The sequence below is a fragment of the Schistosoma haematobium genome, chromosome ZW, assembly GCF_000699445.3.
Source record: "Schistosoma haematobium chromosome ZW, whole genome shotgun sequence".
NCBI lineage: Eukaryota > Metazoa > Platyhelminthes > Trematoda > Strigeidida > Schistosomatidae > Schistosoma > Schistosoma haematobium.
Window position 1 is genome coordinate 14,531,737 of NC_067195.1, and position 18,060 is coordinate 14,549,796.

Sequence of the window (18,060 nt, forward strand, 5' to 3'; positions counted from 1 at the left end):
AAAATCGCAAATAGTCCTTAAACCATAGTACAGTTTTTAATTTCATCAAAGAATCCAACTATGTATATGAAAACTTACTCTTCCGGTTTTAAAAAGAAGCTATCTGGTTCATAATATAACCATGAATGTCGACGAATATCTCCATCGCTTCGAAGTAACTTTTTCTCTTTATCAAGACTTCGATTCCATAATTCTTTACTTAAAGGTGGTCTCAAGTAAGGTGGTGGTTCAACAAATGAAGTTTCTTCAATACCTGGTTCAGCTATTGTACTTGATCCTCTACCGCCAGAAATTAATAAAATTCTAGATGTTGGGTCTGAGGCACGTATCGAACGGGCTGCTGACATTCCAGCCGCTCCAGCACCAACAATAATGTATGGTACATGTGAAGGAAACACTTCATCTTCTGGTTTAATGTACACAAGTGATTCCGGTACTATTAATGAGGAATAATAAACAAATATAAACTATAACAAAACCCAATTGCCTCAAAAAAGTATAGTTGATTTGCTACACAGAACGAATAAATGATATAAACTTGCTGAAATCTTATTCGTAAAAGTATATATATTAGGGAAATGCTTAGGCTATTATGAATTCTCAAGTATATATTTTGATGAGTTAAAATTTTAAGATTCAACTTTTGAATTTAAGAATATCAACACTATACTAACACTGACATATCTTAGAAGAATAAAGTTCTCAAACAACTTTTGTTTCGGATATCTACTTGATGGAGTTGAAGTATTGTACAAATTAATAAAACAATAAGGTGATTAAAAGACTTGGGATCTACGACATATAGTAATAAAAAGGTAATAACAGTGATGTAAATTTTGATTTGATATATTACAGATACCTTACTGAACTTAATTAATTTATCGATTTATTTCTGTTTTACAAGTTTTCAATAATTTCCTCAAAGTGGCATAGAATCTAGTACGTGTATACATCATTTCAAGTTGTCATACCGCATTAACACGGCGAGATAAAACTGTCAGGGTGTCCTAGAGTCGTAGAGGTAGTAAGAGCATCAGTGGAAATAGAATGGATTAATCATCGACGATAGAATTTGAGAATAAGTATAAGTCATCAAAAAATATGTGAATTTTAGAAGCTTAGGATTTAATGGAAGAGAAAGAGCGAATGGACCCGTGCTATTGTGAACGATTTTGAGCCATGTCGTTCACAGTCTCCAACTATTGGTTATGATAATCACGTGGACACCAACACATTAACATGGCTTACTACAATTATCAATAGATTGGTGTCACGTCTTGGTTTATCCGTCCCTAGCTTTCGTCATACCTACTACTACTACACCAGCCATCATCGCACCTCGAAGAAGGAAATGGACAAGTATACATAACACTTTCCAGACACCTTAGTCGGTGAAGATTTAATACTTCAATCGATTTGCCATCGTTATCTAGAACCCATATTCCTAACCGAATAAAAATAGAAATCTCATGCTAATCAAAGATGATCTTAGGAGTGCCTACTTATTGACATAAAGTGTTCATATTTTCTACTAGTGATTATCTACTACTCTAACATGTAAAAATGAACCAGTGACTGATTAGAAATCAATGTAAACCTAGTGTTTATTAGTACTTTTACATTCAGAGATATTTTGATAAAAATGCCCAGTTTTACAAAACGAAAATATGCAATACTTCGACGTTGCTCAAAGTATACAACAGAACACAATTCCATAAACTGGTTAAGTGAATAAATAAGTTAATATATATTTGTAATATTCCAATGAGTAGAAAAAGTAGATTTTCTGAAATTTCGTGACTCAGTGTAAGCCACTTCTTCAGAGAATAAGTGAAGTTTAAACAAAATAAACATTTAAATGAAATCTAACTACGATCAGTTAGTTCTGGGAATTTACTGTCAATCATTGTTAATCAAGTACAAAAAATACTGTGGAGGATGAAGCGGACTTATTACATTTTGTCTGCTCTTAATCACTTTCATTTAGCTTTACAGTTAAAATACTCTCGACGACATAATCATTTGAATGGCTAGAGAGATAGATCATATATTTTGTTCAATAATATTAAAATAATAGGACTAATAATAGTAATTATAAATTAGAACTCAACTAAAATGAACAATGAGTGTTATGGTGATTAAACAAGAGCTGTGAGAAATAATGCACTGTTATAAAAAGATTATAGGTGTCACAACAAGTCAATATTATTATAAGGTGTTTATCAAACTCCCGTTTAAAGGAGACTATCTTTGAGCTTAGAATAGGATACGATTAACAGATATTACTATATACACTTTTCCACATGCCCATTAATTAAATGACCACATATAAAACCAAAAGCCAACTCAAATAATATAACTTAGATAAGCAAGTCTCCATAAGTTACGTCGACCTCAAATGCCCTGGTAAGGCCGAGAGTGGGGGTGGCCATCCCTCTCTCTCGCGGCCGCGCGTATACAGCCTCTGCCAGGGAGGTCCTACTCATTGACTTTTCGTGGTGGGGGTGTTGTTTACGAAATTGAGAAAACAAAAATAGAATGTCTGGTGCTTCGACCTGGTTGGTGGACACTGAGAGTTAACCTAGGAGAGTTGAGAAACCCTGAAATCAAAACAACGGTACACATGGGCTACAGTATCCTGAGGGAACAAATGGCATATGAACCTATTGTTGGTCATCGGCTACAATGGGACCGCATCTCCTCACGATGCTCCACTGCCTTGTGGGTTAGACCTTTAGGTTAAAGGCTCGGGGTATGGCCCCCTAATAAACCACCTGCTTCGGTTTGAGCACCTGGCAGTATCACAGTCCACACACAAATAAAATGAAATGACAATATTTACTAGAAATACTATCCTACTTCGAAATAAAACTCAGAAAACTCGTATCCATTTGATAACATTCATTTTTATTTTTTCATGTACTATGTCACCCATACACTCTCTTTTATTCCCACTTTGTGTATCCTTATTTTTCAACTTATACAGCAGCACGCTGTTCTGTCCAGTCACTGACTGGTTGAAAATTGAATGGCACCACCGAATACGAATACTGAAACAGTTTTTCTGAAACAACATGCACCATTCAAACTGGCTCCCTTCAAAGTTCGCACACTTATGCAGGTCGGACAACAGATAGGGCTGACTATGTCTTTGGAAAGTCTTAATATCGACGTCTGATGTCTATCCGAGACCCGCATTCAAAACTATGGTGAAGTACTACAAATCCGCTCTCCATATGTCGCTTCGGAAGGCTTGTTTTAAGTGCGTCTATCCGGGGACCCTGTGGCATCTTCGTCTGGTCTTGCTCGCGTTGGTATCGCACTAAGCGCTAAAGCTGAGGCAGCACTAATCGACTGGATCCCCATTAACAGTCGGTTATGTGTTGTTAGATTACAAAGTTCCATCAAAGTGAGAAATTGGCGTGAGAAACGATGTCTTTTCATCATCTCCGCTTATGCTAAGAAGCAATCAAGGATGAATTCTATAACCAGTTAACTGTTCTTCTCCAGATATCATGATCTTCCTGTACGTCTTCGACATCAAATTGTTCTATATCTTTCATTCAGTGTTGCCGTTCGTTGTTTTGCAGTTTTCTTTCTTCTATTTACTACATGTATCGTTTAAATTTCCTAAATCTTTTTCTTGATGCATCATTGTTTTACTCAAAGGAAGCATGGAGCCCTAGACAATTACATTTTTATAAAGCTTCATACATTGTTTCAGTCTTTGCTCTGGTACGAGTAGTTCACATAAGCGCTCATATCGAAGCATTTTGTAAATAGATAATCGCTGTGGTGGTGACATTAAACTTAGCATAGTATTTCTCATCTCTCGAATAAGTTATTTGTTTGCAATGGCACTAGCACGCCCACTGCTTATTTTATCGAAGTGAGAAGAAATCGGCGTGAGAAACGATGTCTTTTCGTCATCTCTGCTTATGTCCCGAGAGATTGCAACCCGGATGCAATCAAGTATGAATTCTATAACCAGTTAACTGTTCTTCTCCAGAAAGAGAGTTCGACAGATATTGTAGTACTAGCTGGAGACTTGAATGCTCAGGTCGGGCGTCTAGGCACAGAAGAGAATCGTTTAGGTGGCCGATTGGGACGTATTGGTCGCAGGACAGATAACGGGGACCGTCTACTGCAACTGTGTACATACCACAACCCGTTTCTGGCTAGCACTAACTTTCGGCACAGTCATCGCCGATGTGCCACCTGGAGTCCTCCCTCTGCATCTCAAGCCTGGACTCAGATTGATCACATCGCGATCAGCTACCGCTGGCGTGGTTGCGTACAAGACTGCCACTGCTTTTGGTGTACCTATCTGGACTTTGATCATGCCCTTGTTTGCGCCAATCTTACCTTACTTCTCAGTGGCCAACGAAGTGACCGCCACCAAAGGATTGATGTCAGCAAGTTGGTAGCAATTTCACGACGCCATCAAAATGGCGAGTAAAGCCGCTTGCGGCTCATCCGAGCCACTGGCAGCAAGAAGTCTGGTGTGAGTGAAACAATCTGCGAGGATGACGGGATGCCAATCACTGACATCCATCGACGTCTTGGACGATGGGCAGAATTCTTCGAGGGGCAGTTCAACTGGCCTGCTGCTCCGGCAACATCGGTCAGACTGTCCTGCCCTCCATGACCGGTGACGACTGATCCACCAAATGAGGCGGAAGTCCGCAAGGAACTCCAACTCTTGAAGCGCTACAAATCACCTGGCCCAGATGACTTACCTCCGGCTCTTTTTAAAGATGGTGGTGACTTCCTGGTTAAATAACTGACAACGTTGTTTACAAAGGTTTGGGAGCTAGAGAGTGTACCAACGTCATAGAATGAGCCGGTAGTTGTCCCTATCTTTAAAAAGGGTTCACGTCGTTTCTGTAACAAATATCAGGGGATAAGTCAACTTCCGATCGCGTCCAAGCTATTGGCTTCCGTCATACTTCGTAGGTTGTTCAAAACTCGAGAAAGATTGACTCTCGAGGAGCAGGCTGGGTTTCGTTCTGGTTGAGGATGTATTGATCATATCTTCACCCTCCGCCAAATGTTAGAACACCGTCATACTTATCACAGTCCAACAATCGTAGTGTTTCTTGACATCAGGTCTGCCTTCTTTTCGTTGGACAGGACTGTTCTGAGGGACTGTCTATTGAAGAAGGGTGTTCCTGAGAAGTTAATTAACATCTTAAAGGCCCTATATACAAACAACTCAGACAGAGTGAGGGCGTACAACTACCTCTCTTCATTGTTCCATCCGAGCGGTGGGGTTAGACAGGGTTGCCCAATCTCACCACTCCTCTTCAACTTTGCCATCGATGACATTCTGGAAACAGCTCTGATGGTTGTAATTAATGGCAGTGTGGATCGGTTGCCTGGGGAAAGACTTCTCGACCTTGAGTATGCGGATGATATTGTCTTACTCTGCGATAATGTCCAAGTCATGAAATCCGCACTTAATCAGTGGTCAATCAATGTCCGTAGGTACGGTATGTGCTTCGCACGTTTGAAGTGCAAAGTACTTCTACAAGACTGTCAGGATTCTAATCCTGTACTCACTCTGGATGTGGAGCAGATAGAAGTAGTCTAGAAGTTCGTGTATCTAGGTAGCTGCATAAGTGCTGGTGGGGGTGTGAGTGATGAGATCAATGCACGTATGGTGAAAGCTGGAGCGGCTTAGGCCAATCTGCGCCATCTTTGGCGCCTTCGTAATGTCAGTCTGGCTGTAAAAGGTCGGACCTAAAACGCGTCGGTGAGAGCAGTTTTGCTCTATGCTTGTGAAACCTAGCCTCTCCGAGTTGAGGGTGTTACACGACTCTCTGTGTTTGATCATCGTTGTCTCCGAAGGATTGCTGACATCCAGTGGCAACACCATGTCAGTAATGCAGAGGTTCGGCATCATGTATTTGGGCGCAGAGACGATAATTCAATTGGTGTCATCATCCTGAAACGTCGACTTCGGTGGCTTGGATATATTCTACGAATGTTGTCCCAGAGAATCCCACGTCGTGCATTACTTGCCGACTCTGGGACTAGTTGGAAGAAGCGGAGAGGTGGTCAGTGTATGACATGGTGTCGGGGTATGAAAGAAAGCTGCACGGGACTGGCTTCTGTTGGTCTTTCACGACTCGCTGGCTTAGGTCGGAGAGATGGTGCAACACAGTGGCTAGAGACGTTATCAGATATGGCTCAAAATAGAAGCCAGTGGCGATCCTGCTGTAAACTTCTTTTACTTTCTTCATAAAAAAAATGGTTGTATCTTCCTTAACTGAAAGAATTCTTTTTGATTGTACCTTTCCGTATCCCCCATTATTATTATTATTACACTTCGTTACACTAATCCGGTCCTTATTGTTCCTTTTCTTTTTTTTCTCCACATTCACATTGTTTTGTGTGGCACATAAATATCTGGTGCCCCCTTGTACCAACATTTATATGTTCAAATAAATAAGTTAACTCTAACTGCACTTATCTATTTACGTTCAATTATATGACAATACAACTCCATCTGTAGCTCTTCTAGGGCTACTGCCGGTCTAAAGCCCGGGTAAAGGAGTAGGGTTTGGCATGATGTCAACAACCCCATCCCGAAGAATACAACGTTGCTAAAAAAACGCCAACCAGATTAAACAAATTAAACCTTCCTACGAGATACTAACAAACTTAACGAATACAAGATAACTCAACAACAGGTTCCAAGCTTTGCATACTCTACGGAAAGAAGAAGAAACTTCTATGGAGGACAACTGGAAAGGAATCGAAGAAGCATTAACTTCAAGGTGTCAGGGGGTACCGGACCGAAAGAAGCATCATCATAATGAATGGATCTCTATCGAAACCCTGGACAAGATTGAAGAAAGAAAGAACAAGAAGACAGTAATCAACAACAGTCGAACAAGATCACAGTAAGTCAATCCACACGCTGAATATACATAAGCGAACAAGCAAATGAACAGGAGTATTAGAGTCGACAAGCAGAAATATGTGGAAGACCTAACAACGACAGCAAAAAAGCTTCAAGAGAAGGAAATATGAGACAGCTACATGACACAAAGAAGGAATGAACAGAGTAATATAGTAATCCAGAGAGATCGGTCAAGGACAAAGAAGGCAAGCCCGATCACTGGCATTCAGGGACAGAGGAACAGGTGAGTCGAACATTTTGAAAAATTCTTAAATAGACCAGATCATTGAATCCCCAGGATATCGAAGCATCACCTACAGACCTTCTTAAAGATATCACCCCGCCAACGATCGAAGAAATCATCCGGAATTCATACGACGGGCTGCATAGAGGACAGCTGATCGATGCACTCCAAGTAAGGACCTGAGTCAGACAAGGTTGTTTACTCTACCCCTTTCTCCATCTTCTAGTGGTCGACTGGATTATGAAGACCTTGACATCTGAGAGGAAACACGGAATACAATGGACAGCTCGGAATCAATTACAAGATTTGGACTTTCGTAGACGACCTGACCCTTCTATCCCATACACATCGACAAATACAGGTCAAGACAAACAGTGTAGCAGCAGTCTCTGCATCAGTAGGCTTCAACATAGACAAGGGGAAAGGTAAGATCATCAAATGCAATACGGAGAACACCACCTCAACCACACTTGATGGAGAAGCTGTGGGAGATGTGGAATCCTTCACGTTCCCTGGAAGCATAATCGATGAGCAAGGAGGATCATATGCGTATGTAAAGACGAGGATTGGCAAACCAATGCCCGCATTCCTATAGTTGAAGAACATATGGAACTCGAAACAACGGTCAGTCAACAACAAAGTGAGAATTTTCAATGAGAATGTCAAGACAGTTCTGCTGTATGGAGCTCAAGCTTGGAGAATTACTACAACCACAATCAAAAAGGTACAAGCCTTTATAAACAATTGCCTACGTAAGATACCTAATGTCCGTTGTCCAGATACCATCAGCAACAACCTACTGTGGGAGAGAAAAAAACCAGCTTTTGGCTGAATAGGAAGTTAGGAAAATATGTTGGAAGTGGATAGGACACACATTGAGAAAATCATCAAACGGCGACACGAGGTAAGCGCTAACTTGGAATCCTGAAGGGAAACGAAAAAGCGGAAGGCCAAAGAACACTGCGTCAGGAATGGGAAGTAGACATATAAAGGATGAATAGCAACTGGAAAGGATTGCACAAGACAGAGTTGGATGGAGGGGTAACAGACTTAAGTAAAGTAATAGGGCAACACGTACATTTAGAAGAACAAAAACGGTATCATTTAAAAGTATCTTCAAACATTTGCCAAAAGAAATATGACAGTGAACAATTGACTCTAAAATACTTAGCAGTTCAATGTGAAAACTTATAGCTTCTACATTTATTTATTCATGATGCAATATTCAGACATGTTCTTCCATAGAAGAACAACGGAAAGCTAAGGAGTAAAAATGACTAAGTTCATTTTAGCCAACTGTCAAACTTCTGGACCAATGTAATACCGATTTCGTAGGATTTTACGATTATTCGTTAATCTATTTCTGAGTTATGAATACTGGATTTAGTCAGAAGTAAACACATATATTGAAAACTATGGAAACAAACAAAAATTTGTTCAAGAAACTTTATTCCTGCGCATACCGAGTCTTTATTCATGAAATTTGTCTACAGATTTCAAAGGTTATAGTAAATCAACAAATACATTTACTGCCAAAGATATAATGGAGACGTACAAGAATCCCGGTGATTCCTTAAATTGAACCTATAATTAAACTTATAAAATACAGTGTAGCCGTAACTTACAAACACCAATAAAAGTTATTAGTGAAAGATGGTTTCTGTCTGACACTAACTTCTCCAACCTGGCTTTCAAAGATTTTATACGGCCACACAGTAATCTATAATCAACTGAAAAGCGGCAGATATCATTTATAGGATTACATTTGTAAAACCTTTTATTTATTTATATAAATCAGTATGTGGGAGATTAAGAGCACACGAAATAAACTGAATTCACTTTATCCAAATGTTAGTTCTTCTTAGTTTACAAAAGTTTAGCAAACGAACTAATTGTATGAAATCACTTTTATTTAATAAATTATAGGATTCGAATAGCTAGCTTAGTCAGATTTAATCAGTCAAGTATTGATATTAACTGTTACCTTACTAAGTATAGTTTATAACGTAGAACACAAATCTTAACTTAATTGGTGAGTTAACATATTTTACTACACTGGTTAAACTCTCATATAATTTTCCCTACTGATTAATTTAAATCAAACAAACAAAAAACAATAAGGATTCATTTCGTCGGTCGTAAGACCAGGCACGTTGTAGCTGACTGACTGACTCGGAATCCACATGACTATCGTAGCCAATGGTTGGAGACATTTGACGACATGATTCAGAATTCTTCGAAATAGCCTAGATGCGTTCACTGTGTATTCTCTTAAATCTTCAGTTTGAAAATCATCTGATAACTTTGATTCTGCGAACCGATTATTTTCTCTTGAACTATATTGCCTATACCTAATCTCTTCTGTCACCATTGATACTGTTTTTATTTCTATTACTCTAGCATTTGTTATGATAATTTCATCTCTGCGCTGATGTGCTATGTCAGCTTGAATAAATGCCGATTTGTGCCAGGTTCTGTCTTACCTATGATTGAATGATTAAGCAATATCGAACCCTAGATCATTAAATTTTCTTGGAGACAGTATAAGTTCAAGTATATTGAAGACTACCTACGTCGAATACGCAGTAAAGTTAGTCACAATATCAAGTTATTAAAACAAGTGAAAAATTCAGACCGAAGACAGATGGAATTAGATAAACAATGAACATTAATTGATAATATGCAACTTTTCGACAAAATATACAGATGGTTACCTACTTTCATCATGAAAATCTGGATTTGTAACCTCTTTCACTGAATCTTTTATAGATTCGGTAACCGGAGAATCAACAAAATCCAAAGTATCCAACTGCTGTTGCTCAACAATAAGAGGTAAATGGTCAGTTGAATCTCTGGTTTCATGTTGAACTGGAGATATTTCAAACGCATTTGAAGCTGAAGATGCTTCAGGTTCCAGCCTTGATAAATATAAGACAAGAACGGTAATCCCTTTTTTTTCTTGAATAAAAAGTGAGAATAATAAGAAAATTATTTATTTGACCATTACTTTGTCAAATAAATGCTTCCAGTATTCATATCCAGTTTTACACAAACAGTATATGTGGTATGGTATTAACAATTATGTAACTTTAAGCAACATCTCTAGATAATTACAATATTCAGTGAGTGCCAAATGGAAATTTGACGCAGACAAATTGAACACTAATAATGAGGTTAATTTTATGAGCTAATAAAATCACGCAGAATGGGATAACTTAGATTTATCTAATACATGTCGAGGCACAACTTAGATGACCCAACTTGCCTGTTATAAGAAATATGATGGAAGAAATCTTAAGATGGTTTCATAACAGTTTAAGCTGTATACTATTCGTCATAAATACGTAAGAAAATGTCAGTTATTCACCGTTAAAGTAAAGCGTGATTAGGATGTGTGATAGCTGAAGTTCCCATAGTGGATTAGCACCAGACGAAAATAACAAGATGAACACTAAAAAAGAACGAAATAATGCGGTAGCGGTGGTAATCAGAAGTACTAGAGATAAGAAATATGGTCCAAAATGAAAAAGTTGCATTTTAAATATTTCACTGGCCACGGGAAACTGGAAAATAGCAACTTGGAGTTAAACTTCGAGAACATAGCGTAATTTTATTTAAAGCACATTTATTCGAGTAAAATCGTGTCGAAAAGTGCACACTATATATAGTGAAAATACAAATTGGGAAAGGTCAGTACAATCTATAAACAAATGAGCAATATCATTCAGCAAGAAATACAGCTCAGTTAAAAAAATATACACGAAAGCACTTAAATTATGGAAGTTCATTACACTTTTATGAAAAATGTAATAGAAAACTGCAGCCGAATAATCAGTGGGTCTTATTTTTAACCACATCTGATAACGCTTCAGACCACTGAGTTGCACTCCCTTTAGGATCCTAGCTAGGAAGTCGTGATGGACCAAGAGGTCCTAGTTCAATACAACTTTTGTTTATACAAAGGCGCTGTGATAAATTGACTACCGGTTTATTTCCTCAACGTCGGTAAATAATGAGTGGTAGGGAAGCTTCTTAGATGGAATTCGCAGAACACGTTCAAATCAGCAATGCACCGCATAACTGACGTTATACAGAGACTAATATTACGACAGCGTTAACATGACCCATACTGGTACAAGAAGCAGTAACTTGCAGTAAACCTAGACTGATCTTACATGTCCCGCCACTACTAGTATTTACAAAACTACACACACACACCAACTTATTGACTACTAATGATTCACTACAAAAAGTGCATGCGATTACCGACTACCCCAGTATTGTACAGGTGCAAAGTACTTATGAACACCAATTTTCAAGTGATTTATTGCGATTTCCGTAGCTTGAGTAATCATCACACAGTAAGACAACTCAATCAACATACTCAAGGTTGGAAAATCGTTCCCCAGAAAACAGACCCACACTACCACCACACACATCTTTTAAATCTGTTTACAAAAAGACATCGATGGTAAAGTTGAACAGTGATGACAATGGACAATCTTATCTAAATCAGTTGTTCGGTAAGAACAAGAGAGAGGTGATTGTATGTCTACACTCTGCTTGCATTTGTGAAATCTCAGTCAGCCAGTCAGTAACAACGTAGAACTTCGTACGTACGTACATCAGTTCAAGTTGCCACATCACATTAGCACAGAGATGCAGTGGTCGATTCAAATCCCGTAGTGGTAGAGGTAGCAAAAGTATAGGTAGTAATCGGAAAGATTAGGGTTTGAAGATGTTATTCAAGGAGTATAATACAGTGAAATAAATTTGGAAAGAGAAAAAAAGGGACATGAAGAATTCAGAAGGCTACCACTTGGGAGAACACAAAGAGTGGATGCACCTGAGCCATTGCAAACGATTTTGAGCCATGTCATTTAAGGTCTCTAACCATCGGTTGTTATCGTCTCGCTGATCCCAACCAGGTAGTCTACACCTACCAACATGACTCAGTCCACTTGTCAGTGACTTCATGGACTTGTGCCATGTTCTGGTCTGGCCGCCCCTAGCTTTCTTCCAACCTACTCCTATACCACTGAACACCGCACGTCGAGGCAGTCGGTGGTTGGGCATACGTAACAAGTGTCCCAGCCATCTCGACCGTAGCTGCTACCTTGGCGCGGTGGTCGGGCTTGCCTATCGTGATGACCCAACGGAGCTATATTGGCTGGAACATATGTTCCTGTAGGTTCTACCATGCCAGGCAACTCGATTGGAGAACGGTAAGACTAAAAGCAGCAACTCAAGGTCTGAGGGCGAAGTCGTACTGATGACTGCAGAAGGGTGTGGCAGCAGTAAGGTGTTTCCCTCAGATAACCAGCATCTGCAGCGATGCTGCCTTCCCACAAGGAGGGGTGGGGTTAGAAAAGGCCGACCCTAAAAATTTCACACCTCACCTTACCTCACGGATTTCCGTCTCCGGTGGTAAGGCCCTTTGAAGAACGGAGCTAACACGTCAAAAACCTCCCACAAAAAGACCGTGAGTGACCGGCCTCAGGCAGTTGTCTCCTGAGCTCTGCGGTCACGCTCCCAGTCCGTTAAGGTCGATATTAATCCGAATTCCTTTTCAGCTTCCTCAAGAAATACCCTTCCACAGTGTGGGTAGCCGGGAAGTGACACCAGACCTCATACCCGTAACAGCACACGAGACCAAGTTGGTAACATTCCAATCAATTTGTGAAATCTTCATGATATTAATAAACCCATCACGTGTGCCCTTCCTTAACAGAAAATTACTAAGCGTAATCCTGTTCAGTGAATCGAAAGAGGTCCTGGTGTCAAGAAACATTACCACTAATAGCCCCTAATAGATGTCACGGTAATCCAGAATGTGATGAGGGTTAACACATCCATGACTTGAACAAACCGACCTGTTTTCGCAACTCAGTTTTTTTGTGTTTAGGACAATTGACAATGGAGATTTTTTGAACTAAGCGATCTTGATGTTATGATGCTGATACGGATAACCTGGCTTTAATCTACACCTATTCGACCGAACGAGCAAGATTCATATGAATGGAAAGACTGAAATAGAATACGGTACAAATTATACGTTTATTAAATATACGTCAGTCTCGCTGGATAATCAACTGTAACCTCTGAACATCAATAAGTAGATGAGTAATAAATATCAGAAACCATTACCATATTTTCGTTAAACGTAAATAGGAAGAAAATATTGCGCTATTTCAGGAAGTTCGTATTTTGTGCAAAATTGTGACAACACGGTACTGATAAACGAAAAGGCTAATCATAATGGTAAAGAAAAAGCATATAAATACGAACCCTGACTTATCTGGATTTTTCTGTTCAGTAATGCTGTATTCACGTAGATGATTTATATACCAGTGAAAAGCCAAGCAACTGCCAAGAAATACTCCGGTTATTGCAATGGATATAAATGTATCATTGATGAAACTACTATTACCTCCACTGGAGCTTCCTGACTCCTTAGAAAAGCGATTGGAGAGATACCTTGATTGTCTCAGTAAAAGAGCATCTTTTAGATGATAAAGCTCATAACTGAGCTTTGCATTGGTAGGGATATAATAATGACGATGAGAAGTACAAATAATTGCAGGTCTGATTTTGGTGCCAAGTGCCGTATTTCTAATAAAACAACTTCTTATGTAAGATGAGGCTTTTTGCCTCAGCATTAAATTTATCATTTCTATAAAACATAAAAAGGGTTATAATAAATCAAGATACTTTTCGTGAGATGACAGAACACGTAAAAATGATAAATATTATATATTTAGTCTACACTATATAAATTGTAATTTTTACGAAGACATGTCAGTCTATTAATTTTAACGTCGAGGTTTTTGATCTATTTCATAGGCTCTGTCGTGAATAATCCATAACATCGGCAAAACAAGAACAGCAAATGTAATGTACCCAACAGGATTGGTTTGGTTTCTAAGCGGGTTACGGTAAGGATTAGGCATTTGTGAAGAACTTCTATATGAGTGTTTCAACAGCTGGTTGATTATCTTGGAAGAAACTGACGGGAGCATATCAAATAATCTAGAAAGAATAATAATAGTCATGTATCTAAACACAGTGTGGTAAAAAGAAAGAGATTTGAACCTTGCAAGTTATTTATTTTAAAAAAATAATAATATATTACAACTACGAACTGAAAAGTACTGCGCCTGCCATTAAAATGCAACAGACAGCAACATAAGGACTTTTGCGTTCACCTGTAAACAATGAGCAATAAAATAAAGCAGTAAACCGAACTGACCAATTCTTGCACATTTCCAGAACAGTCCTAAAAGTCTTGATTAATAAATAAGATTATGTATGCAAATATCATGCATACCCATGTTTTCGTGAATCCAATAAGGTAGGAGAGAAGTGTCTAATGTAGGCACAAGTGCATATAAGCAACAAAATGACACTCAGCAGGCTTTGAAAGTTAAATAATGCTGACTGTAGGAATATTCAGCACGGCATATTGTAAGCGTATGTCTATTTACCATGAGGAAGAATACGATCTTCGTCAAACTCCAAAAAAGTGAAATCCTAAAGTTTAGAATTAAAACAAAAGACCGCGAAAGTTCCAATTAAAATATTAAAGCTATGAAGAACATATTGGCTCATTTTTTATCAGTGCAACTGGTTACAATGTAAAGACGCAAATAATTCATTGACTACTATATTATTTACAAAATGATATTCCCGAATTCCAGCAACAAAAAAAACACATGTAAGGGGCAGAAAATACTTCCAGTGCGGTATTTTTAATTTCTTATCATATTTTCTTTTCAGAATCCCAACAGAAACTAAGTCAGACAGGATGAGTATAAGCAGCCCTTGGACAACCCCACTGATAATTTGGCTCAATGAAGATTAATGACTGTTTTACTTTAGGAACTTTATTGAATTGAATTGATATATCATGCAGAATGATAAGCCTTTTGCAATATGGAATTAAAGCATGAAACAGAAAGATGACATTGCGGAAAAATAGGAGACAGAGACAAGCAAAATAAACGACAATAGTGTGTGTAAAACAATACAGTTCAGATGAGAACATGACCAAGTTCAGTTCCGTTTATTTAGTATACACATTAAACTCTATCAAAAGACCGAAGCAGGATCATTCCCCACATAGCTACTTGAGTTCATGGAATGTTTCATTTAAAAGACCCAGTGAATACACATGATTCCTATAACTTTGTAGATATGGTGATTGTATAACTTCAGTTTAGTTTTCAAAATGTTAGCAAACTTTTTGGATATACTTTTAATCTCAGAGTATGGTAATATCTAGGAGACAGATGACACGATGACTGTTGTAGTGAAACATGAAAGATAATTTCCAAACGATAGAACGAGGGTAAAGATGTGGTCAATACATTCGCAAGTTGAACGAAGTAGTCGATTTCAAAAAGCTAGATGACAGTAAGTAAAATGACTATGCAATTAAGAATTCGTGCAGGTTGGACATAACCTGGACATTGACTTTCTACTATTAACGATATAACCAAAAGATAACTTGAACGAACCTGAAAGGACGTTTAAATTTTTTAACTCATAAAAATGATCGCTCAGTCTACGATACGACCACTGTAACTATTACATGACACTTTTGAGCTTACGTATATAAGTTCTACAACGATCCTGCACTTTTCAAACTGGTTTACCAGTACTAAGAAGCATTGACACAACGGGATGCATCACGTCCAAGGTTTATCACTTTAAACCACTCCTTTTGTTTATGAAAAGACATCAATGTTAGATTTCTTTGTTATCCATTACCACGAGGACCTAACCAGGTAGCCTATACCTACTAAAATGGCTCAGTTCAATTGTCATTGACTTCATTGATTGGTACAATGTCTTGGTTTAGCAGCCTCCAGCTTCCTTTTAACATAATCCTACACGACAAAATGGCCCGTCGAGGCAGGCAGTGGTTGGACATACGTACCGGATGTCCCAGCCACCTCAGTTGATGATTTACTACCTTATCAATCTAATTCCCATTTTTACCTAGTACTCTATTCCCGATCCAGGCATTGATTACTCCGTGGTCCTAAAGTACATGAGAAATGCTTTGAAGACACTTATTATCACATACCAGAAACCTACGAATATCCTCTACTCTTAATGACCACATTTTACACACATAAAGTAGGAATCGAAATGATGCACAGTAAACTAGTCCTTCGGTTAGGAAACGGATACTTCGCCTACACCACGAGTGAAGCAAGTTAGCAAAAGTCAATCGAGCTTTCTAAATACGTGCCGAGATTAAGTCAGACAGCAGACCATCAGTACTGATGAGACTCGCAAGGTAAGTGAATCGGTCAAGGTGTTCAACTAATTCACTCCCTATCATCAAGCGCTGACGCAAACCAATCCAGAAGCAATATTTCGAGTAGTCTTTAAATGGTCGATATGGTTGTTTATTAATATTGACCTTTATGCCAGGTGCAGATTCATGTACTTGGTCTTGAATCATTTTAATAGTGAGGGCATAAACTTTTCGTTATTTGAAAATTTTTGTGCGGAATCGTATCGATTACCAAAACTATACTAACAACCTTCAGCGTCTTAATAGTGAACCGGTATTAATCATAAAACAATTACGGAGTAATGAGATTTAATGGAACGCATAGTTTTGACATGATTAATGACCCTTTCAATACTGAACTACTTATCATAGTGAACGAAAAATTGTTAAGTGCATGCCTGTGTAAAATTTAAAATCAGTATTTGACAGAAATTAAGTTAGAACTAATGCGTCCGTATGAAGACATTTAATTTCAAGAAACTAACGATGATAAAACCATTTAGTCCCAGATAACTTCGGAAAGTGTACGCAAATAGCCTGCAGAGCTGAGTATATGAGATTATAACTTCCCGAGCTCCCAATTTTGGGGGAAATTTGACTCATTTTGGGGAAGCCGCTATAGTAAAACCACAAAATTCCCCCAGACCTGCGTAAATTTCTCAATATTTCCCCCCGAATTCCCCTTTAATCCTGGTGAACGTCATTGGACTTTGGCGATTTCCCGGTACATTGGTGAAGGTCATTTGACTTCGGGAGTTTCCCCGAAATTTCCCCAAACTTGGGAGCTCGGGTTGGGGACGAACCAACCCGATTTAGGATATCGAGCCCTGAACCTTGGGACGAAAATCCTTATCACAATTCCTCAAACTAAATTGTAGTTCATCAATAGCATCAAATTCACTTCAAGACCATTCAAAGGTCACCCAAAAATAATAGCCTCTGCGCCTTGTTGTTGTATATGCCAAACTATACACTTTGTACACAAGGAAAAAACATGAGGCTTTTTTAAAGATCAGAAAATCTAAGAAAGCTATCTTAAGCAAATGGGTAACAAACCTTAGTCTGAAAACAGTGGGAAATATGGGGACAACACCAACCTCAACCAACGAGAGCACTGAAAGAACTAAATAACCCGCTTGTTCAAATGGTTCAAATGATTGTGGACGGAATAGAAGAAGCTTTCGCTTAACAGGCTTCCGTGTCTAGTAGCAGGGCATCACCAAATCCTCCAGGCAGGAACCTAGGTATGTTAACAATAAAACAGGAAAAGAAATTAATAAATCATAGTGTGATACTATCCTTAGTCCTTAAGAATAGGTCAAGTTGCCTCTTGAAGGACTTCTGGGAAGTCGCTTGGACTAGCTCTGCCGGCAGCGAATTCCAGCATTTGACAACTCTTAAGGAGTAGATGTTGTGTCTACAGTCCGTTCTGCTATGTTGTGTCTCCAGTTTCTGGGTGTTACCCCTCAGGTTAGTGTTCGAACTAAGCTTAAGTAGGTGTTTGAGAGGATGTCCAGAAGTGTTAAGGATACTATAAGCCATCAGAAAGTCACCTCTAAGAAGTCTATACTCTAATGGGTAAAGGTCTAGTGAATGGAGGCGCTC

At 38.7% G+C, this 18,060-nt stretch overlaps 1 protein-coding gene across 2 annotated transcripts in view; it reads right to left on the reverse strand.

Annotated features, from left to right (window-relative positions):
• Positions 1 to 17,710, reverse strand: part of AIFM1_1 (Apoptosis-inducing factor 1, mitochondrial) — a 33,029-nt gene extending 15,319 nt beyond the window's left edge. The window contains exons 1-7 of one of the 2 annotated variants that reach the window (XM_051210490.1): positions 17,512 to 17,710; positions 14,636 to 14,681; positions 14,479 to 14,588; positions 14,401 to 14,435; positions 13,440 to 14,356; positions 9,870 to 10,069; positions 79 to 436 (exon numbers count right to left, since the gene is read on the reverse strand). In XM_051210490.1, coding sequence (XP_051070484.1) covers positions 79 to 436; positions 9,870 to 10,069; positions 13,440 to 13,822 — 941 coding nt within the window. In that variant the 5' untranslated portion in view covers positions 13,823 to 14,356; positions 14,401 to 14,435; positions 14,479 to 14,588; positions 14,636 to 14,681; positions 17,512 to 17,710. Of the gene's footprint in view, positions 1 to 78; positions 437 to 9,869; positions 14,357 to 14,400; positions 14,436 to 14,478; positions 14,589 to 14,635; positions 17,477 to 17,511 lie in introns of both variants that reach the window. The other variant, XM_051210489.1, reaches the window with a different exon arrangement.
• Positions 17,711 to 18,060: the final 350 nt, after the last annotated feature.